Source organism: Myotis daubentonii, chromosome 5 (assembly GCF_963259705.1).
Source record: "Myotis daubentonii chromosome 5, mMyoDau2.1, whole genome shotgun sequence".
NCBI classification, from domain to species: domain Eukaryota; kingdom Metazoa; phylum Chordata; class Mammalia; order Chiroptera; family Vespertilionidae; genus Myotis; species Myotis daubentonii.
The window spans coordinates 26,456,989-26,481,467 of record NC_081844.1 but is presented as its reverse complement, the minus strand read 5'-3'; the positions used below and the strand labels follow the sequence as shown (position 1 = coordinate 26,481,467).

Below are 24,479 nucleotides of genomic sequence, written 5' to 3'. Positions count from 1 at the left end.
CTGTGGGCAGGGCGGGGGTGAGGGTGGGGGGCAAACAAAGAATGTCTCTCTCTCACATCAATGTTTCTCTGTCTGTCTCTCCCCCTCCCTTCCACTCAGTCTAAAAATCAGTGGGGGGAAAAATCCTCTGCTGAGAATTAACAAAAAAGAAATTCAGTTTTTCAAATAATATAATTTGCATAGGTTTGTCCTGTAAATTGGCAATCTGAGTTTTCATTGATGGTTTTGGCAGCTGACACAAGCCATGTGTCTATTTAGAAAAATGGGTTACATAAATGTATCATCATATGTACCTTTTAAGAACAGATTATATGTATTGAGATGTAAAGATTTGGGGTACTTGTCAAGAGAATATATAGCATGTTACCTCTTCTAAAACTGTTATGCTCACCTGCAGGGTCAGGTGAGCCCCCACTCTAGGTTGGGCTGACAACATGTTGCTGCCAGAAATATATAAAAGGGTTTATGACAGAATGGAAGTGTCTGGGGACAGCAAGTCAAAGATAAAATCTAAAAGAAGGGTGGGAGAGTGAACCTTAGAAAAACAAAGATAATATTGAAATTGAACTTCGTCTTAGAAACAATGAAAGCAGGAAGAGAGTTTTGGGAAATAAGGTGTTGAAAGAGAAACCATCCAACTAGAATTTTGTATCAAGCCAAGTTATCTTTCAAAAGTGAGGGAGAAATAAAGACTTTCTGAGACTAAATTTGAGGGAATTTGTCACCAATACCCCCGCTATGTATGAAATTCATCAGGAAGAAGGTGGATGATGAAGAAAGGTAGAGTGTTAGAGGAGGAATAAATAAAGGAAAAATAAGATAATTTGTTTTGTTTTTCTTAACTAACTTAACAGAGAACATTTTGTTGAAAATTATAATAGCAGCAATATGTTCAGTAATTATAGCTTTTGAATACGTGAAATGAATGACAGCAATGTTACAAACGACAGGGAGAGAGAAATTGGGAACACTCTAAGAAATTTGCACATCCAGTGAGGTGCTATGGTGTTACTTCAGAGAGGACTTGGATTATTTATAAATGTATACTGCAAACTCAAGGGCAATGGCTAAGAAAGTAAAAAAACCAAACAGCATGATATGCTAAAAGAAGATAAAAATGTATTCTTGTAAAATGCTCAACAAAACACACCAACCACACAAAAAACAAAAGGACAGAAAAGGTAGAAGTGGAAGATAACAAAGAACAAGAGCAACAAATAAAAATGATAAAAATATGGTAGGTATTAATCCAGCTATTTCAATAGTCACTTTAAACATCAATGGTGTCGAGAGAACCAAGATGGCGACATAGGTTAACGCCGGAGTTTGCTGCTTTGAACAACTACTTCAAAAGTGAAACCAAAAAACGGAAGGGACATCACCCAGAACCACAGGGGCGCTGGCTGAGTGGAAGTCCTACAACTAGGAGGAAAGAGAAACGCATACGGACACTCAGAGGAGGCGCAGTGCTGAAGTCAAATTCTGAGGTGCGGAGTGCGCGGAGCAGGCTGGCGGCGGAGGGCGCGGTTGTTGTTTTCAATCGGGAGGGAGTCGCAGACTCTGAGCTCCAGATCCGGGCGAGTCTTTAGGGACCCAGACTCAGGCGGAAGAAGCGGGACTGTCTGGCTTCGGTCAGAGCGAGTGCAGCTTTCTCTCCGAGCTTTGCAGCGGGTGCTGGGACTCAGAGAGGCAGAGCCCCTTGGGACAGGACTGAGAGCCGCCATAACTGCTCTCTCCGGCCCACCCTGTTGATCCTGTGCGACCCGCCCCGCCCAAGCCCTGCACAGAGGCATTTGCCGGATAGCCTCAGGCAAAGGCTAGATTAGCACCTCCCTAGAGGACAGAAGTTCTCTCACCGCTGACACAGCTGAATCTCATAGCCACTTGGCCTGGAGGTCAAACCCTCCCTGGAATTAGCTACAGCAATCAAGATTTATCTATAAGACTGCGAACAAAGACCACTAGGGGGTGCACCAAGAAAGCATAACAAAATGCGGAGACAAAGAAACAGGACAAAATTGTCAATGGAAGAAATAGAGTTCAGAACCACACTTTTAAGGTCTCTCAAGAACTGTTTAGAAGCTGCCGATAAACTTAATGAGCTCTACACGAAAACTAATAAGACCCTCGATCTTATATTGGGGAACCAACTAGAAATTAAGCACACACGGACTGAAATAACGAATATTATACAGACGCCAGACAGCAGACCAGAGGAGCGCAAGAATCAAGTCAATGATTTGAAATGCGAGGAAGCAAAAAACATCCAACCGGAAAAGCAAAATGAAAAAAGAATCCAAAAATGCGAGGATAGTGTAAGGAGCCTCTGGGACAGCTTCAAGCGTACCAACATCAGAATTATAGGGGTGCCAGAAGATGAGAGAGAGCAAGATATTGAAAACCTATTTGAAGAAATAATGACAGAAAACTTCCCCCACCTGGTGAAAGAAATGGACTTACAGGTCCAAGAAGCGCGGAGAACCCCAAACAAAAGGAATCCAAAGAGGACCACACCAAGACACATCATAATTAAAATGCCAAGAGCAAAAGATAAAGAGAGAATCTTAAAAACAGCAAGAGAAAGAAACTCAGTTACCTACAAGGGAATACCCATACGACTGTCAGCTGATTTCTCAACAGAAACTTTGCAGGCCAGAAGGGAGTGGCAAGAAATATTCAAAGTGATGAATACCAAGAACCTACAACCAAGATTACTTTATCCAGCAAAGCTATCATTCAGAATTGAAGGTCAGATAAAGAGCTTCACAGATAAGGAAAAGCTAAAGGAGTTCATCACCACCAAACCAGGATTATATGAAATGCTGAAAGGTATCCTTTAAGAAGAGGAAGAGGAAGAAAAAGGTAAAGATACAAATTATGAACAACAAATATGCATCTATCAACAAGTGAATCTAAGAATCAAGTGAATAAATAATCTGATGAACAGAATAAACTGTTGATTATAATAGAATCAGGGACATAGAAAGGGAATGGACTGACTATTCTTGGGGGGGAAAGGGGTGTGGGAGATGTGGGAAGAGACTGGACAAAAATCGTGCACCTATGGATGAGGACAGTGGGTGGGGAGTGAGGGCGGAGGGTGGGGCGGGAACTGGGAGGAGGGGAGTTATGGGGGGGAAAAAAAAGGAACAAATGTAATAATATGAACAATAAAGGTTTAATTAAAAAAAAAAAAAAGAAAATTGCTTTAAAAAAATAAATAAATAAATAAACATCAATGGTGTCAATACAAGTGAAAGACATGTCAGCAGATGGTGGAATATGAGTTTTCTACTAAAATCTCCCCCAGTGCACTGATTTTGACAACCACACAAGGAGGAAAGTATCTTTCTGAGAGTCCAGTGGAGAAGTTGCAGCACACACTGAGCAAATTAATGGAGGACAGACACACTGTAGGCAGGAAGAATAACAGCTTCATTTTACCCACATCGCCCCTTCTCCGCAGCAGCAGCCTCACTGCCAAAAGAGACTCCTTGCGGGCCTGGGATTCCTCCCCCTCGGGAAAGAGCAGAGTGACCAGCATTTGGCTTCTCCAGTGGTGTGAGCCAGTGCCCATGAAGCTCGCGGCTTTGTCTCACTTTTCCCCTCAGCAACTTTATAGCAAGATGACCTTGAAGGAAACCACATTACTTGAAGATCTGCTCTACTTCAGGAAAGGGTGTGCCCTCTCTTTTTCAGACCATCACACTGAAAGTGAGTATAGCAATAAAGCGAGTTGTAATCTTTTTGCTGGTGGAAGGTCTTGTCTTCAGTTTGTAAAAAATGCAACATTTGCAAAGGGCAATAAAGCAAAGCCCAATAAAGCAGTCCAAATAAACGAGGCATGCTAACATTGATCATTTTTTTCCTTCCAGAGAGCCTCTAACTAGCACTGTCAGCGTTAGAAGCCTTTCCACCATAATTGGTTACATTATAGAGTTCAAGGACCTAAGCTGGAATCAGGTTTGAACTAATCGCTTGGCTGTGCCACAGGGTGCCATGGGTGTTGTCCCCTTAATCCCAAGGGCAGGTTCTGTGTTGCAGTAGAGGCAGGAGCAGCCACAGTGGAGGTACTGAAGGGTGGGGGGGGGGGGGGGTGGAGGGGCGGGGCGGGTGTGGACTCAGTTGGCCACCTACTGACTACCTTTTTCCCTCTCTTCCTCTTTATAAATAACTGATGTTTCAGGAGTGACCATGAGATGGACCCACCTCTCGTACAGGGTGTAGTCTTTCCTCTGACCCCTGACACCAGGGCATGTTGGGGCCAACCCAGCCTCTGTCACAGCTTCTCTCTAACACACAGATAAATTCCAGCAAAGGCAATAACCCAGGACCACTTTAAGGAGGGTCTCAACCCCACACTCCTGCTCCCAAATATCTAGAATTTCTCAAACCTGCCCACTCTGCACATAGAACTGAGGCTTGGTAGGCTCAGCAATGCCACACGGGGCAGCACAGCTCACAGCACAGCTCCCCAGAGCCCAGCAGCCACAGTGCAGGCAGCAGGCAGCAGAGCAGGTGAGCAAGTTAGAGCGAGACAAATGAACCATGGTGGTCATGTGGGGACGTGTTGCCTACATACCCAATGGTACCTTTACCTGCAGAGGTGTGGTCCTCATATTGAGACCGATTCTAGTGTGGCCCAGAGGGGAGGCAGGAAAAGGCTTACAACGGACATAATAGAGGTCTCCGGAGAGGGCAGGGTGCCTCTCCGGCAGCTCTGAAATGGCTTCAGGAAGCAAGGAAAGGAGCTTGGTGTGGGTGTCAGCTGTGGGTTCGGTAGGGCCTGAGCAAGATTCTGCACATAGGCCGGGGCTTGTGTGGTTGGAATCTGAAGCCAGTGCCCGAGGAGGAAGCCCCAGGTTTTCTCATTGGCCTGAGAGAGGGAGCGTTTCCATTATTCCCTTATGTGGACACAAGAGAAGAGGGAGGGGGCGGCTTAAGCTGTCAGCAAACAACAAAAAATGTGGAGTCTAATAGCTTATTACAAGGAAAAACATACATAAGAAAATATGTACTTGCAATGGTTTGTTTTATATAGAGAAACACGAACAGGAGGCTCAAGAAATGATCAAAACTGTTTTTGGGGGTGGCTGGAGTTAAGAGTGCTGGAGGGGCCAGAAGATATTTGCAGGGAGTCATCTTACCTTAGACTTTTCTATCGTACAGATTTATTTAAAGTAAACACAGAGCCCAGCTGGCATGGCTCAGTGGTTGAGCTTTGACCTATGAACCAGGAGATCACAGTTCGATTCCCGATTCAGGGCACATGCCCAGGTTGCAGGCTCAATCCCCAGTGTGGGGCGTGCAGGAGGCAGCAATCAATGATTCTCTCTCATCATTGATGTTTCTAGCTCTCTCTCCCTCACCCTTCCTCTCTGAAATCCATAAAATAAAGTATTAAAAAATAAAAAACAAACACAAAGAGTTATACATACCATAATTTACTGTTTACTAACCATTCTAAGATTTAAATTCTTTAAACACTAATAGTTATAAAAGTACAAACCATACAAAGAAAAATTTCAAATCTCTTGCTGACTAAAAGGACATGGGGCAACTCAACTCATTTCTTCAGGTTCTCTTATAAAGGGATCAAAATTCTACTTGGTTCCACAGTTTTCTTGCTTTTCTCACCTCTTGTCTCTGTCATCTTACAGTTTCAGAGTCCAAGTTCTCAGGGAAACTAGAGCCAAAGGCCTGCACTACTCAGTGGATAAAGGATCCAAAGGAAAGAAACACAGTACTGGAATCAGCTCAGATGAGCAGCCTGCTTCCCACAGGACAGGAGAGCCATTTTCAGGAGGTTCACATCCCAGACTCTCCAGGTTGAGACAGAAAAAACCCCTGCAGTGGATCTGTCCCTGGGGAAGGTGAGGAGGGACACCTGAGCAGCCCCAGGAGTGAAGTCTGGGAGCTTACACCCGCCTCTCCCCGGGGAATAATGGAAACGCTCCCTCTCTCAGGCTTCAGCTCACAACAAGGAAGTGCTCAGCTGGATTTAGTTGAAGGTTCTGACCCAAATGAACTCCCAAATTCACAATCCCTAACCCAGGACACACTCCTGACTTTCACAGACTTTCTCAACGTGCACAAATGACTCTCTGAGTGCACCCACATTGTGGATGCAAAACTCCAACCTGTATGCCTAGAAACAGGCGCAGGGGAAGCATAACTAAAACCTCAGAAGGGGCTTCGCTGCCGGAAGCCAATTCAAGGATGTCAGCAGGGCTGAATCTGGAGGTGGCTGAGGGCATCTCCCCAAACCTGAAAAGGATGCATAAAATGATTGCTGCCAGGCAGCTGAGGGCATTTCAATCTACATGTTATTGCCTCCTACTGGCCAAACACCTGAACAGCCGAAGGCAATTCCCCAATCTGACAATGCTTCTGTATACTAACCCTGGCCTTTGATGTATATCTACCTTGCATTAGGACAAATTGTGTTAATAAATAGCAAGGGGTCCCGAGACAAGGAGAACTTAGTCCCTTTAGCTAAGTCTTCTCTGACTCCCTATAATGCCTTTCAAAATTGTTTTGTCTCTGGACTCTTATTTAATTTACCCACAGCACCTTCTCCAGGTTCCTGAACCCTTCTAGATGCTGGATTAAGACCACCGGCATTACTTCAACCTTTCGCCCAGGTGCACCTGCACCCCCAGCTTTCCCTGACTGGGAATCAAACCGGTGACCTTTAGGTGTACAGGACAACGCTCCAACCGAGCCATACTGGTCAGGACATGACTTTCCCCCCTTTAAAATAAGGACAGTCATTTTTAATACCTCAAAAATTGGGTTGAGCCCTAGCTGGTTTGGCTCAGTGGACAGAGCATCAACCCATGGACTGAAGGGTCCCGGGTTTGATTCCGATCAAGGGCAGGCACCTAGGTTGCTATCCTTGAGTGAGGATTCACACACACACACGCACACGCACACACACACACACAAATGAGCTGGCACTTAAACAGCATCATAGGTTGGTCCATTTATTTAAATGGAAGCGGAGGCCAATTTAATGTTTTCCATTCATTCTGCCTAGTTTTATAGCAGCTTTTTCTAATTGTGCATGAAAAAATAAATTTATAAGCATGAAGGATCCTCAGCTTGGCCATCTTAGTATTAATCAATGGGTCGTAGACTTAAAGACTTAGCTTGCCACACACTGGAAACCTCAGGAGAAAATGTGTCCCCTAGGGAGAAAGGAGGGACTGGGAACACCACAGGCCACAGTCCCTCCCAGGCATAACCCCCGCCCCCCCCCCCCCCCCAATGAGTCGCGATTGTCCTCCTCATCCCCCAAGACCCTTTTTTTTTTAAAAAATATATTTTATTGATTCCTTACAGAGAGGAAGGGAGAGAGATAGAGAGCCAGAAACATCGATGAGAGAGAAACATCGATCAGCTGCCTCCCGCACACCCTCCACCGGGGACGTGCCCACAACCCAGGTACATGCCCCTGACCAGAATCGAACCCGGGACCCCTCAGTCCGCAGGCCGACGCTCCATCCACTGAGACAAACCGGTTTTGGCCCCCAAGACCCTTTTTACCCAAACTGGTCCGTGGCCTTAGAGGGGCAATGGTGTCTTCCTGTATTGGTAGCTCTTCCTGAAGTGGAACCATGTGTGCGCTGGAAATTCCAGACTCAGTTTCCAGAAAGAGGGCCTCCCTTGTCCTGAACAAGAGGGGCGCCCAGGCCAGATTGGGACGAGAGGGTCTGAGGTCCTTTCTGGATGAGGGGTTGGCATGGGCTGCAAAGCCACTTATGGAACTGTAATCCTGGTTTACAAGCGCATTTAAACATGACCTCATCATACGTAATACCGAGTCTAGCTCTACTGTGATCTTTGCTTAGTGTTGAGGCTTCCACCCATTACTTGACTTGTACTTGGTTACTGTGAAGCAAGATATTCCGAGTTCGTTATGCCAAAGGGTGACATTGGATAAGGAGTTACTGCTATTGGTAAGATGAGACAGCTAGATATCGGCTAGTGCCAGAAAATGTGTAAATGAGTTCGATTCTGGCCATGATGTTCTCTAATGCTAACATAACTGTCTGGCATTTAACAGATCTGCTGCTGGTGTCCTGTCTTTAATCAGGCCTGTTCAATCTAAGGACAAAATGCAGCATCTCTGCAGGGGCCTCCACCAGGTGTGGTGCAGGCATACTGTCTATAAAGCATATGAATCTCATGTGCTCCTAAGAGATTCCCAAAGTGGCCAGTATGTCTAGAAAAGTTACCTTCTTCAAAACAGACTGAATTAATGTTAAGGAAACACACTTCCTCTTATAGGTGGGATATACCAGGGGCACCATTTTCGCTCTGTGCTGTAGGTACTAGTATCTCTTCAATGAGAACTATAGCTAGAAAGCCCGAGGGTCCCCCATTCATGACCTAAGGCAAAAGGAGAGGCAGACTGCAGAACAAGATTAACCCAAGGCCTGGGAGGGCCTCCAGTACAAAAGGGTTTTGTCATTGCCAGCAATGGCTGCTCTACTGGATACAGCAAAGTCTCTTGAATGAGAATGCCCTGGGGAATTTATGTCCACCATGGCTTTGGAGACTCTTGGATGCCTCTATAGTGTCTTGGAGAAAGACACTAATGGAATTTCAACAAATTCTAGAGCAGCCGTGGGCAAACTACGGCCCGCAGGCCATCCGGCCCGTTTGAAATGAATAAAACTAAAAAAAAAAAAAAAAGACCGTACCCTTTTATGTAATGATGTTTACTTTGAATTTATATTAGTTCACACAAACACTCCATCCATGCTTTTGTTCCGGCCCTCCGGTCCAGTTTAAGAACCCATTGTGGCCCTCGAGTCAAAAAGTTTGCCCATCCCTGTTCTAGAGTCATTTGTTTTTTCATTTAAAGTAAATCAAGTTTTAAGTATTGCAGAAATAATTAAGAAAGCAGGTCTGATAAAATGTGACAGCTGTGACTAAGGGGAATCGGTTCATCCTATATGTTCTGCCACTGATTCTGACATCCTTTTAGCTCACAACACCCTGGTGTTGCCAAGGAGAAATCCACATGAAAACAATAATTCACATGAAACTATCATATACTTAACATAAAATGTATTCCAATGGTTTATTGATGTGGAACATGAAAAAAGACTCCTATACCTAAAAAGGAGCTTTCTCATTAAGAAAGGTAGAATATATATAATAGACTAAGGACATCCAGGAACTGTCACAAAACCAATAGGAAAATCCCCAAAACCAAACTTTCATTTTTCAATATTCCCTTAATACACAACAAATACATTATGAAAAAATTAAACCCAACTCCATATTAAAAATACACTTCATCTATGAATCCATCGTTTCAAAATGGAAATATTAACTGATTTAAAGGGGGGGAGAAAGCACTACCTATAATCATATATTATTGCTGCATGATATGCTACAGTTATCTGAATATTCAGCTTGGAAAATCACTAGTAGGAATCCATAGTCCAGCAACGCACTTTAAGGAGGCTCGATAAACACAATACTTACATCTCTATATACAAAACCCAAGTGACTGGCTGACCTTTCGACCAGCAGCTAAGACGCACACTGACCACCAGGGGGCAGATGCTCAACACAGGAGCTGCCAAGCTGTGGTGACTTGGCAGCTGAGGTTTTTCGGGCGACGCACCTGGGACCAGAGAGAAGGGAGCCTGATTCTGGGGTGTGTCACCCAAGAACTGCCCTCTCACAATCTGGGGCTCCTCAAGGGATTTCAGAGAGCTAATTTTGGCCCGATCCCCACAGGCTAGACCAAGGGACTCCACCAGTGCATGACTCTGTGCACCAGGCCTCTAGTTTATAATAACTTTCATGTTGAAAGTTTTCTAGAACATTACACATGGATTAATTTCCATCGAGCTTCCTCATGTTACTCATATATTTATAGCTACCCCCACCCCACATGTAAGGATGTGGATCGACTGAAGTCTTTCCTATGCTATTTACATTCAGCAGGACTTTTACTGTGAGTCTTTTTATGCCTTCGGAAGGAACTGGGATAACCAAAGGATTTCCCACATTCTTCACATTCATACGGTTTCTCTCCAGTGTGACTTCTTTCATGTACTTGGAAACCTAGCTGAGAAATAAAAGCTTTACCACAATGCTTACATTTATAGGGTTTCTCTCCAGTATGACTTCTTTCGTGTATTTTTAAATAACTGTGATCTCTGAAGGTTTTACCACATTGTTTACACTCACAGGGTTTCTCTCCAGTGTGAGTCATTTCATGCCTGCGTAATGTACTGGGAAAATAAAATGCTAACCCACATTCCTTACATTGATAAGGCCTATTTCCAACATGTACTTGCATCATGTGTGCTCTAACACCTGATGGGTAAATGAAAGCCTTCCCACATTCCTTACACTGATAAGGTCTATTTCCAGCATGCATTTTCATGTGTGTCCGAAATCCTGACAGATGCATGAAAGCTTTCCCACATTGCTTACATTTATAGGATTTCTCTCCTGTGTGCAATTTCTCGTGTCTCTTTAAGCATTTGTGGTTACTGAGGACTTTCCCACATTCCTTGCATTCATAGGATTTCTCTGCAGTATGAGTTGATTTGTGTAATTGTAAGGCATAGTAGTAAACAAAAGCTTTACCACATTCACATTTATAGGGTTTCTCTCCATTGTGATTTCTTTCATGTAATTGGAAACCTCGATAACAACTAAAACTTTTACCACATTCCTTACACGCATAGGGTTTCTCTCCCTTGTGATTTCTTACATGCATTTCAAAACCTTGGTGAGAACTGAAAGCTTTACCACATTTCTTACATTCATAGGGTTTCTCTCCTTTGTGATATCTTTCATGGACTTGGAAACCTCGATGAGAATTGAAAACTTTACCACACTGCTTACATTTATAGAGTTTCTCTCCTGTGTGAATCTTTTCATGTGCTTGAAGAGTATGATGATATCTAAAGACTTTTCCACATTGTTTACATACATAGGGGTGCTTTCCTTTGTGATAGCTTTGATGTATTTGGAAACCTCGTTGAGAATTGAAAGCTTTATCACATTGCTTACATTCATAGGCTTTATCTCCTGTGTGAGTCCTTTCGTGTGTTTGAAAAGCTTGGTGATATCTAAAGACCATTCCACATTGTTTACATTTATAAGGTCCATATCCAGTGTGCATGGCCATGTGTCTTCGAAAGCTTGTGAGCCACATGAAGGGTTTTCCGCATTCCTCACATTCGTATTGCTTTTCTCCTGTGTGAACCCTTTCATGTATTTGAAAGGAGGTGAGAAAACGGAAGGCTTTCCCACATTCCTTACAAGTATATGTTTTCTCTTCAGTGTGCTTCCTTTGATGTATTTGAAATAAACTTGAAGAAATATAAGCTTTCCCACACACCTTACATTTATATGGCCTCTCTCTACATTTCAGATATTCATATGGTTTGTGTCCACTGTGACCTCGGATATGCATATTAAGGGAAAAATAATGCATGAAGACTTTTCCACATATACTGCATTTAGGCGGCTTCACTCCAGTAGTTTTCTTGTTCAGACTGAGATTTGGGGTAAGGCTGAAATTTTCTCCATGTTGATTGCCCTCTTTACTTTCATAGTGTCTTTCTACCATTTGACTTCTGTAAAAAATGAGAAGCACATTACTAATGATTTTTTAAAACCGTACTTTTCAAACTACTTATTAGGATTTATATGAAATGTGTAAATTTCCAGCCTTGTCTGAATTCTCTGAAGTTGGATATAGTGAATGTTCTTCAGGAGGATTTCACCAAAACAGTAATATATAGGACTTATTAATACAGTTTCCAAGTAAACTATTTTTGCAAACACTAAATATTTATGTCACATATAAAGAAAGTATTTCTGGTTAAAAAAAATTAAGAATAACTAAATTTGAAGCAGGAACTGTTTATTGTTTCCTTCTTTTAAAAATTCATAACACCAGGATTCTCACATGAGATACTATTTTCTATTGTGAGTGTGACTCACCTTAGTTTTCTCCCCTGGCTTTTGTACAGATCTTCAATGTAATGATCTTCCCAGTTTTGGCCTAAAATGTAAACCCAGAAAAATGATTCCAAAATATTAATAAGTTATAAAAAATTGTTAGATTCTATGTTCAGTATTAGCTGTGTCTATGCCTAGTTTATTAGCCAATGTCCTCCTTTCCACAATCTGCACCTTGGGAAAAAGATGGTGATCAAAAAGTATTTGTTCTCTAGTGACAACTGATGAATGCCCTCATCCTTACCTATTGAGTCCAGGTTCCTGAAGGTTTCCTTCATCACATCTCTATACAGTTTCTTCTGTGGAGTATCCAGTAAAGCCCACTCCTCCAGGGTGAAGTTCACAGCCACATCTTCAATGGCCACAGGATCCTAAAACATCCCAAGTATGTTTAAAGGAGGATGCATGAGACTGCACATGACATCTATATTCCATTTATAGGAAGCTTATGTATGATTTTATCATCTCCGAACATTCATGCCATGATTTGATCATCAGAAACTTACTCTCTATCCATACCCACTTCCTTATACATTTTTATTAAATTTATTGGGATGACTTTGGTAAACATGAATATACTTCCTTATAAATTTAACAGCATGATGAGCACATGGAAATGATTTACACATTTTTACTGTGATCACATTACATCTTATTTTTCTGTAATGGCAGAGTTCAGAGAATGTTGAGCAGTGACAGAAATTCTATACAAATAAAACAAAATTATCATTTTAAGACCATCAATACCTTGTGAGAAAAACTCTTCATCTCCTTTATTATTACAATCACTTACAGCCCTCCATGATGCAGAAGGTCAAATCTGCACACAATTTTAATGGGGGCGGGGGGGGGGGGAGGGAGGGGAAGGAATCCCTTTCTCATCTCCAAACATGAGAAGTCTAAGAGACCAGTGGAAATCCAACTTTTAATAAGGTACAGCTGGCCATTATCATCCCTAAAGTATCCTGGGCCTTTAGAAGTAGTCAGGCACAGCTCGTAAAATCGAAATATTTTTGTGAAGAAGTACTGCTTTTGCCTCTGCCTTTCTCTCTCCATTCAATTTGATGGGCTATAAAATTAATTGGAAGCCAGAGTTCAGACACTAGGTAAAGGACCTAACTCAGACCACGAAATCCCTATACTCACGTGCCTCAGGGCTGCATGGAGACAATTTTTGGCAGACATGGGAACATACAGTAATAAATGTGCCAGAAGAGCTCTTTACGGCAGAAACAGAACACTGCCCTGCACCTTCTTGACCCTGAGGAACAGGCTGAGAGTTGCCAACTGCAACTGCGTTCAGTGAAATACACAAAGGTTTGATTGCAAATTTGCCCATGAGCATAACATACATCGAAGGATTCAGCAGTGCTTTCCTTCAAAAGAACATGTAATCTCCATTTTAAAAAAATATATGTAATATGTTTTTATTGATTAGAGAGAGACAGAAAGAGAGATAGACATGAGAGGAACATAGATCAGCTGCCTCCTGCATACCCCCTACTGGGGATCCAGCCTGCAACCCAGTCATGAGCCGGGAATTGAACTGTGACCTCTTGGCTCATGGGTTAACACTAAACCACTGAGCAACACTTGCTGGGTCATATAATCTCCATTTTTAAATTACAGAAGAAAGTGTTTCCTGACCAGCCACCCTAGAGGGTACACTCCCAAGTTCTCTAATTCCCAAGCTCCCACGTGGATTAAGGCAGCATGATGTCTCGAACCCTGAGCACATCTCAAATCCCATAGTTGAGGACACCACCTATTGCAAAGAATGTACAAGGAGTTTATTACTCCCATACTTGAGGCCTGTGGAAAAAGCAAGGCAGGCAGGCCTCTCTAGTAGTCATGAGATGGCGGAAGAAAGCAAAAAGAGATGCCTGGACCGTTTGTAAAATTGAGGTTAGTGGATGAGTTAGAGTTATGGTTCACACACGAGAGCAGGACCCTAGAGAACCAAATCTTCTGCCACCTTTAAAGAAAGGAGCACCAAGGAACTCATCACTTTGTGTAGATGTGAGTCAAAGGGGAATGAGGAGGGATGAGACTGGAAAGCTGTCATCTGTCAATCATCAACTGGAGTCAGAGAATTCCAGTTTCTGGTTGGACATTTAAGGAACTTGGAAGCCATCATTACTGACCTCGTAGAAAAAGCAAAACAAAACAAAAACTAGTAATGAACAACTTTTCTTAGATCTATCAGAGGACTGAAGTAAAAATCAAGCCACTCTCTTCAACATTGCAAAAGAGAAAATAAAACAGCATTTTAAAATATAGCCCCAATATTCTGTCAGGGCCTGTAATGCAAAGACAAAAAGAACAAACATCACAAAACACAATATCCATGAACCATTGGAGCAATTACAGAAGATTGAAATGCACATAATGGGGATACCTGAAGGAAAAGACAAACAGAAAAAATAGTTAAGTAGTAATCACTGAGATTTTCCTACTAAAATTAATAATAGTCAGCAAATTGTATAATTAAGAAGCCCAGTGAACTACCCTGGCTGGGTAGCTCAGTTTATTAGTGTCATCCTGATACGCCAAGGTTGCAGGTTCAATCTTCAGTGAGGGAACATACAAGAATCAACCAATGAATGCACAAATAAGTGAAATAATAAATCGATGTTTCTCTCTCACTCTCAAATCAAGAATAAAATTTTTTTAAAAGCTCAGTGAAAGCTATGCATGAAAAATACCAGAAATGCAAACCAAGAATATCATGTCCAAACTAGAGAAAAATCAAAGATGAAAATACATTGAAAAAAGTCAGAAGGGGAAACATCCTTTAGTATAGAGAAAAAAAAAGATTAGAATTAAATCAGACCTCTTCTCAGAAACCATGCAAACAAGAAGAAAGTGGAGTAAAATGTTTCAAGTATGAAAGAAAAAAACACCAAAAGTTGGTCCACTGAAAAAAATTTATAAACATCTAGTCAAGATAATTGAAAAGAGGGAAGATAGAAATTACTATTAGAAGTGAAAGGAAGGGCAAACGAACAAGAAAAGGTATTTTATTCCATCCAACATCTGTTTATGACAATAATCTAGTAATAGAGGAAATTCTCTCTTGAGAAAACATCACGATACCTATTGTTAACATATTTAATACTAGAGGCCCGATGCATGAAAATTGTGCAAGAGTAGGCCTTCCTTCCCCCAGCTGCTGGCACTGGCTTCCCTCCGGCACCCAGGACCTGGGCTTCCTTCCTCCAGCCTCCGGCAGGCATCTGGAATCTGGCCTGGCTTCCCTCAGGCCCCGGCTTCATCAGGAAGGACGTCTGGAAGACGTCCAGTCTAATTAGCATATTACCCTTTTATTATTATAGATAATTAAAACTAGATGCTTTTCTGGTAAGATGAGAAGAGAAAGGTATCCTCTCACCGTCCCATTCAATATGGTACTGGAAGCCCTAGCCATGTAATAAGAAAAGAATATACCTGGCCAGAGTGGCTCAGTGATTGAGCATCGACCTATGAACCAGGAGGTCATGGTTCAATTTCTGGTCAGGGCACATGCCTCTGTTGTGGGCTCAATCCCTAGTAGGGGGTGTGCAGGAGGCAGCCAATCGAACATTCTCTCTAATCATTGATGTTTCTATCTCTTACTCCTTCTAGAATCAATAAAAATATTTTTTTAAAAGCAAAGAATATAGAAGGTACACAGATTGGGGAGCAAGAATCAAAAATGTCTTTATTCCATTTGACATGACTGTCTATGTAAAACATCTGGGGGGAAAAACACAATAACAGAGATAATGCCTGGAATAGCCAGACTGAAGAATATACAAGTCAACTGGTTCCCTATAGACACATAGTAAACTGATCTTTGACAAATGAGTAAAGGTAATTATAAGAAAAAAGAAAGTCTTTTAAATAAACCATAATTGATATCCACATACAACACATACATACATGAAAAATGAATGTACGTGTACAGAATTTAAACTTTGCACAAAAATTAACTCAAAATAGATCATACATCTAAATGTAAAATACAAAAGTAAAAACAATTCCTAGAATTTAAAATATAAGAAAATCTAGGTGACTTTGTGTTTGTGATACATTTTTAGATAAGACACCAAAAAAAAAGTTTCACTTTATTAAAATCAAAAACTCCTGCTCTAGTGGATGGGTCAATTGGTTTGGAGCATATTCCTGAAAAATAAAAGGTTCCGGGTTTGATTCCCAGTCAGGGCACATACCTAGGTTGTGGGAGACAGGAACTTTCTGTCAAAACTAAATATGGAGCTCTCCCTCCTGGGAGCATGCCTGCCCTTTGCCCTTCCCTCTCTTCCCCACAGGCACGCATCTCCTAAACTCTAAGTGACCCCACCAGATTTACAACCAGGGGAACAATGCGCAGTAGCAGCTCATCTTGGGCTAACCCGCTGACCCTGTCTCCAAAGTCTCCTTTCTTTGACTTCTCAACGAGCCAAAGCAGCCTTGCCTAGGCTCTCTATTGATTCTTCTATGTGAAGCCCTTCCTTGTTTTACTGTCCCCAGCTTTAATTACTACATATAGTAAAATCCAGCAATCACATACCTTGGTATTGACCTAATGCATTGAAACCTTATGTTTATACAAAAACCTACACGTCAATGTTTGTAGGCCTTTTATTCATAATTAGTGGCCCAGTGCACAAAATTCGTGCATGGAGGGGGGGTTCCCTCAGCTCAGCTTGCACCCTCTGCAATTGGGGACCCCTTGGAGGATGTCCGACTGCCGGCAATCTGGGACCGCTGGCTCCTAACTGCTCACCTGCCTGCCTGCCTGATCGCCACTAACTGCCTCTGCCTGCCTGATCACCCCTAATTGCCTCTGCCTGCCAGCCTGATCACCCCTAACTGCCCTCTGCCAGCCTGATTTCGCCCCCAACTGCCCTCCCCTGCTGGCCTGGTTGTCCCCAACTGCCCTCCCTTGCCAGCCTGATCTCGCTCCCAACTGCCCTCCTCTGCTGGCCAATTTGGTTCTGATTGGCCAGTTTCTATGTCAGTCAGCGTCAAAAGCTCTGCCTCCTAGGCAGCCTTTGTCTCCTCACAGCACCCAGATTTGGTTCTGATTGGTCGGTTCCTATGCCAGTCAACGTCAAAAGCTCTGCCTCCTAGACAGCTATTGTTTCTTCACAGCACCCATATTTGGTTCTAATTGGTCGGTTCCTATGTCAATCAACGTTAAAAGCTCCGTCTCCTAGGTTGCCATTCGCTCCTCATAGCACCCAGATTCCATTCTGATTGGTTGGTTCCTATGCCAGTCAGCGTTTCTGAGCCTATCAATGGGGCCTGACCAGAAAGGCAAGGCTGATTAGCAGCTCCTGTGGAGGCCTGGAGAGAAATGGAGGTGTGGCTGCTGGCCAGACTGCGAGAGAGAGAGAGAGAGAGAGAGAGAGAGAGAGAGAGAGAGAGAGAGACAGGCGTAAGTGCTGATCAAAAGCTGCCACAGAGGCAAAGGATCAGTCCCTGCTTCTCTCTTCAGGCCTCTCTCTGGCCCTGATTCACAGCCCCCTCAGCAGCCAGTGCTGGGCACCATGCCTGCAGTGGAAGCAGTCAGCGCTGACTGTAGGACTGACTTCCAGTTGAGCCTTTGTTGTGACAGGTCATTAAGACCCAGGGTTTTTATATATTAGGATTAGCAAGAATTAGAGTTGTGAGATACCCTTCAAAACGCAAACATCCAGTAGTAAATCCATGCAATGAAATACTGTTCAGTGATAAGAAATGAGGTATTAAGCCATGAAAACACATGAAGGAACCTTAAAAGTACTAAGGTAATTAGTACTGTATGTGGATATCTATTTTTTAAAAATATATTTTATTGATTTTTTACAGAGAGGAAGGGAGAGAGACAGAGAGCTAGAAACATCGAGGAGAGAGAAACATCGATCAGCTGCCTCCTGCACATCCCCCACTGGGGATGTGCCCGCAACCCAGGCACACGCCCCTGACCGGAATCGAACCTGGGACCCCCCAGTCCGCAGGCCGACACTCTATCCACCGAGCCAAACTGGTTTCGGCTGGATATCTATTATTGCTAAGAGAAAGAAAGCAATCTGACAAGGCTATGCACTTTTTGATTCTAAATATAGGGCATTCTGGGAAAGATAAAACTATGAGGCAATATAAAGATCTCTGGTTGTAAAGGACTTGAGGTCAGGGGGAGGGATGAAACAATAGGTAGGGCTTAAGACATTTTTTGGGAAGTGAAAGGATATGATACAGAAATACAGGATACATGTCATTAAACATCTGCCAAGTGGCATGGAGGAGACACAGGGGGAGAGGGCCAGGGAGCGAATGGGGCTGCCTGCCCTCCCCTCCGCCCTGCCCCCAGCACTCTCGGGTATAAAAACAAATACAAACAAACAAAAAAACATCTGCCAAAACCCACATATTGATAAAACAAATCAATGCCATTATAAATAGTGCACTTTATCAATACTGGTTGAGCAATTGTTACAAATGTACCACAGTCATACAAGAATAAAAAAAATTGCCTGGCCAGTTTTGCTCAGTGATTAGAGCATCGGCCGCAGACCAAAGGGTCTTGGATTTGATTCCCAGGCAAGGGCATGCATCTTGGTTGCAGGTTCGATCCCTGGCCCCAGTCTGTAGCAACCAGTCAATGTGTCTCTCTCACATTGATGTTTCTCTCTTCTCCCCCGCCCCGTCACTCTAAAAATCAAGGGAAAAAATATCCTCAGGTAAAGATTTTTTTAAAAAAGTGTGCAAACTGTGTAGATACTCAAGTTGCTCTAAAAAACAACAACAACCCCACAAAAACCTGTGGTAGAAAAAAAATGAAGAATTATTACAATTCACCTTGATACTATGACTGAAATAGGGCATTTTTCATTCAACTCATTTGAACTTATTTCAATAAGCCAGTATGGTACTATATGAATCTAGACCAGTAAGGGGGGTGAAAATTCCATTGACAGCCCTGTTAAAGCGCGGGGCACTGTATATTCTGGAACTCCAATGTGAATGAGGAGTGTCCTTTTGAGTCCTTGTATTGTGGACCTAGTACATGTAGAGATAAGTGTTACCCTGATTTATAATTTGGGCATCTGTGAGTCAAAAGATTGCTGCAGTTCTTTTATCACAAAGGGGCCCCTCTAAAAGTCAATCATTAAGTTAACTATGAATACATGTAGATGGGGCAATTTTTGGCCACTAGTAAGATGACTGCCTGATGTTTGGTGACATTGGGATTGGTCCTTTATCAGGAATGTCCAAATTAATGGATGTAAAGCATCCATCTTTTTTTTTTTTTAAATATATTTTATTGATTTTTTTACAGAGAAGAAGGGAGAGAGATAGAGAGTTAGAAACATCGATGAGAGAGAAACATCGATCAGCTGCCTCCTGCACACCTCCCACTGGGGATGTGCCCGCAACCCAGGTACATGCCCTTGACCGGAATCGAACCTGGGACCCTTCAGTCCGCAGGCCGACGCTCTATCCACTGAGCCAAACCGGTTTCGGCTGTAAAGCATCCATCTTATATAAAAACTGCTGTTTGAAATTTTAACCCTGCGTTTTGGCTTCTGTAAATGCTTGCTTGCTTAAATAAAAAGGAAAATAAGACTACTCCCATTTCAGAGAGGCCATGAAACCTTCCCCAGACGAAGTTATCAGTGCTGGCACCAGGCCAAGCCTTTGGTTGAGGTCTCAAAGCCCCAGCACATAGGGCTCTCTTTAAGAACTTGCAAAGTGGACCGGAAAATCCCATATTTGGGAGACCAAGAGGGTAAAAAGGTATAAATACAGGAAACTTCCTGTGTGACTTCGCCCAGAATTCTAGAGACATTTTTCTCTGGCCCCACGCGTAATAATAAATGTAACTCCATCTCTCTAAGTGTTGCTTGGTTCTTCTCCCTTCTTCTGTAACTGATGAAGAGCAGCAACTCTCCACTGAGCACTATCATGTAGAAATGTGCAACTTTGTCCTTAAAGTCTGTGCACTCCCCAGGGCTGTACACTCAGTTAACCCCAAGGAATTCGTGAGGGAACTGTTGGGGGGAATGGTGACCTCATCCAACACCACAGCAACTTTCAATGGACTGAAGAAAGAAGAGATTAACTTCCTACAGGTGGCTTAAGCCAGAGGGTCAAGGTTTGGCTCCATCTCGTCACATGAAGGTGTTGGCAAGTGTGTTGACCTGATGGAGTGCTGCTTCCAGGAACAAAAGCATAATGGGCAGCTGGGCAGATAATCACATGCTCAGTACTCACAAGAGCCTCTATTTTCAAGAGAGATCCGTAGGTAATCATAGCTACAGCTCTAATGGTATATAGTGTGTAGAGCTTCTTGCATCAAGCCTATGAATCTTGGAGGGAAAGTGGGGGAGGGTGGGTGGGTGGGAGGTAACCAACCAAGGATGTTGTATGCATATATGCATAGCCCATGGACACAGACAATGATAAGGGCCTAGGCTGGGGATGGGGGAGGAGGCAGGCTGGAGGGGTTAATGGGGGGAAAAATGGGGACATACGTAATACTTTTAACACTAAAAAAAAAAAAAAAATTATTAAAGCCTGGCCAGTGTGGCTCAGTGGTTGAGCATCGACCTATGAACCAGGAGGTCACAGTTTGATTCTTGGTCAAGGCCATGCCCGGATTGCGGGCTCCATCTCCATTGCGGGGCATGCAGGCAGCTGATCAATGATTCTAATCATTGATGTTTCTATCTCTCTCTCCCTCTCCCTTCTTCTCTCAAATCAATAAAAATGTATTTTAAAAAATATTTTTTAAAAAAGCCTATGTTATGGGGTGGGGCCACAACATTAGTAACAAAGAAACAGAATTTCCGGAGGATGAGGCCCAGAAATCAGGATTTTAAAAAGATTCCCAGGTGATTCTAATGTGTAGTCAAGGTTGAGAAACACTGGGTTAGAGTGCAGGCCCGAGCACCAAAGGGTCTCGGGCTCTATTCCCAGTAAAGGGTTGCAGGTTTGATCCCTGGCCCCAGTAGGGGCAGGAGTGAGAGGCAACCAATCAATGCATCTCTCTCACGTCAATGTTTCTCTCTCTCTCCCTCTCCCCCTCCCCCTTCCACTCTCTCTCTAAGAAGAAAAAAAAAAATGGGAAAAAATATTCTCAGGTGAGGATTAACAACAACAAAAAGAGAAGACAGAGGGGGGAAAAATGACAGAATACCACCAAACTAAAATAAGCATAGAAGAGCTCCCCTCCCCCAGGCTTCCAGTCACATTAGGCAACTCAGCCTGATATTGTTCAATGTTTTGACCCAGATGAGGTCCCCAAATCATAAACCCTTTGTCCACCTGATCTTCACAGACTCTCTATGCGCAAAAATTATACTTTGAGTGCACTTATACTGTGGCTGCAAAATTAAAACATAGGATCTAAAAATGTCTAGACTTAAGAAACCACAGCCTCAGAAAGAGCCTCATCCCCACTCCCCCTCCTTGTGCACCTGCACCCGCAGCTTTCCAGGGCTGCAGCTTCTCAGTGTAACCGCTCTGCCCATGGTGGGTGTGAGCAGGTAGGAAGGACACTTGCAGGGGAGGCTCCCCAGGAAGAACAACTGGGCCTTCCATTACTAGTAAGTCCTTGTGCAGGCTCAACGAGGCCTTAGATTGTGTTACTGACTACAGGTCTCTGCTCCCCACCGGAGACGCCTGGTACCACCACTGATATTTAAATTACATAAACCAATTTCTGAACAATACAGCAAAATCACTCAAATCCAGTGATAATGTGGAAAGGGGAAAGAAAACTGTAACTCACTTTTATCAGTTAAACCAGAAAAGCCCAAGTATCTGTTCCCTTCAGAAAATAAAGCTGTCAGTTGATTATGATTTCCATGGCAACACATTGTTTTGTAATAATAAATCACACTTGAACACATCTGCTCTCCAAGTCTAAGCTCTGGAATTTCATTGGAAAACATGCAAAAGTAAAGAAGAGACCTCGGGACTTACTACACATGCTGAAGGGAAGAAAATAGTGAAATCAGAATTTTTTACAAATTAATTGGGAATACTGGATTTTTTTTTCTGAAAGTCACCACTCTCTTACCACTTTAGAACTACTTTACAGTCTTTCTTGCTCTATTGACTAAATACATTCTATCCCCACTGAAAAATGAAAGCAAATAAATCAATAAACCTCATCAGGGTGACAAACCTGGGGAAAAGCAGGTCATCCAGAAAAGATTAAAAAAAAAAGAACCTCCAGCCTTGGCCGGTTTGGCCCAGTGGATAGAGCATCAGCCTGCGGATTGAATGGTCCCAGGTTCGATTCCGGCCAAGGGCACATGCCTGGGTTTGGGGCTTGATCCCCAGTGGGGACATGCAGGAGGCAGCCCATCAATGATTCTCATCATTGATGTTTCTATCTCTCTCTCCTCCCTTCCTCTCTGAAATCAATAAAGAAATATATATATATATATAAAAAGAACCTCCTAACCGGTTTGGCTCAGTGGACAGAGCGTTGGCCTGCGGACCAAAGGGTCCGGGTTCGATTCCAGTCAAAGGCACATGCCTGGGTTGCGGGCTTGCTCCCCAGTAGGGGGCGTGCAGGAGGCAGCCAATCAATGATTCTCATCATAGATATTTCTCTCTCCCTCTCTCTTCCTCTCTAAAGTCAATAAAAATATATTAAAAAAACAAAGAAGAACCTCCAGCTCTAAGCGGTTTGTCTCAGTGGACAGAGCGTCCGCCCTCGGGCTGCAGGGTCGCCAGCACGATCCCCCGCCCCAGGTGGGGCAGGTGCGGGAGGCGGCCGATGGACGTGTCTCTCTCAGGTGCCTGTTTCGCTCCGTCTCTCCCCCTCCCTTCCGCTCTCTCTAAAAATCAATGGAGAAAATAGCCTCACCAGAGGATCAACAACAACAACAGAACCGCCATCCGAAGGATTCCCAGGAGGCGCCTGTGCCGGCCAAGCTCCTGGCGGAGCAACGGGCATTTCATACAACGTATTCCGGGTGGGTATTCTCGGACCTCCTCTCACGTACAATATTCAGACCAAACAACAACACATCTTCATGACTATGTGAAAAACGGGTAAAAAAGTAAAATACTGGGGCTGTCTCCGCTGCACCACCGATGACAAACAGTGGATGATGACGCAGTGAATCCGAGAGGGGAAGCGCATTTGGGAACGAGGGGAGGGACCTGGAAATTGGGGGATTTTTTAAATTTTTATTTATTTATTTTTTTGCCAGCCCCGGGAAGAGCTTGGCGGGGGGCCCGGGACGTGGATCTGACATCCTGCTCCCCCAACATCTGGAAAACTCAGGGAAAAAACAAGTGCCGATGGGGAGAAATGAGGGACTCGGGTGCCACACTCCACAGCTCCTCCCACAGACAAACTCGGGAGCGGAGTCGGACGGTCTCCCCGCGACCCTCCCCGCTCTGGGGAGACGCCGGGCAGCGAGCGCAGAGCTGCCAACGGAGGTGCCAGGCCCGGCCCAACTGGTCCCGCGGAGACCTGACGGGACGCCCGGGGTCCCGGCGGCCGGTCCGGCCCCCACGCTGCGAGCCAGAGAAGACGGATCCGAGCGGTGGGCCGGGGCACCCAGGTAGGCGGACTCGGACCTGATTCTGGGGAGGCCGGCCGGCCAGGCAGGTTCCGGCGGTTCCGGCGGTACCGACCCGCACCATATCTCCTCCTCCGTACCCGGCCCGCACACTCACCATGGCTAGGCTTCCTGGGTCTCCCCGAGTCCGGCCTACGACTCTCACCACCGGCACAGACCACAGCGCGACAGCGGCCGTGGCCAAGCCACCAGGGTCGGCGTGAGGCAGCCGAGGAGCGACCTAGAGCGTTGCCAGGGGAGAAACGACCTCCACGCCGGGGCCGGCCGTCGCCCCACCCATCCGTTCCAGGGAGGCCTCCGATTGGTCGGTTTGGAAGGCCGCGCCCCCGCGTGCCTGAGTGACAACCGCCGGGAGGACCTGGGGTTCTGCAGACCTAGCTTCTGTCTGAGGCCGGGAGTCTACGCCCGCCCCCACCCCGCCCCCACCCCCATCCTACCCCACTAACATTGGCTTTCAAACAGAACTTTTTTCCTGGCCGGGGGCTGACTCCTTTGTCTTTTCCACAGCGTCGTGGGAAGGCGTGGTCGGAGGTGTGCGCCGAGAATTCGTGATTCAGTTTCAAGATGGAGCAAGTACAGACAAGAGAGTAGGTTCAGCCAGACCGCCCTGGCGGAAGATGGTTTGATGTCTTGCAGGGAGTCAAGGATTTGGCGTAAGGCTGCGACTTCACTCGTAGAACTGTGACCCTGGTTTAGAAACACAGACAATCCGACCTTCTGTAATAGAGTCTGGCTCCATTTGGGTCTTTGGTTCTTGCAAGCCTTGAACCTTCCACCTATGCCTTTCTCATTGCCTCTCATTTGGTCCCTAAGAGAAAGAACCCAGAGCACTTGGTGCTGGTGTGAAATGGAACCCCGCTGAACACAAGGATTTTCTCAAGCTAACCACAAGGTGGGAGG

General features: G+C 44.3%; 1 protein-coding gene across 4 annotated transcripts; it reads right to left on the bottom strand.

Annotated features, from left to right (window-relative positions):
• Nucleotides 1-9,066: 9,066 nt before the first annotated feature.
• On the bottom strand, nt 9,067-23,932 carry LOC132235001 (zinc finger protein 709-like). 4 transcript variants are annotated; one of them, XM_059696685.1, is made up of 5 exons: nt 23,677-23,932; nt 14,151-15,293; nt 12,251-12,377; nt 11,989-12,049; nt 9,067-11,618 (listed from the first exon to the last, which is right to left on the bottom strand). In XM_059696685.1, exons 3-5 carry the CDS (start codon nt 12,282-12,284, stop codon nt 9,953-9,955), a joined length of 1,761 nt encoding a protein of 586 aa, XP_059552668.1. In that variant the 5' UTR covers nt 12,285-12,377; nt 14,151-15,293; nt 23,677-23,932; the 3' UTR covers nt 9,067-9,952. The 4 variants fall into 4 exon arrangements, with proteins under 4 accessions (XP_059552668.1, XP_059552667.1, XP_059552669.1 ...); XM_059696684.1 differs by lacking the exon at nt 14,151-15,293 and having other exon boundaries at nt 23,677-23,931; XM_059696686.1 differs by lacking the exons at nt 14,151-15,293; nt 23,677-23,932 and adding an exon at nt 21,767-22,178.
• Nucleotides 23,933-24,479: the final 547 nt, after the last annotated feature.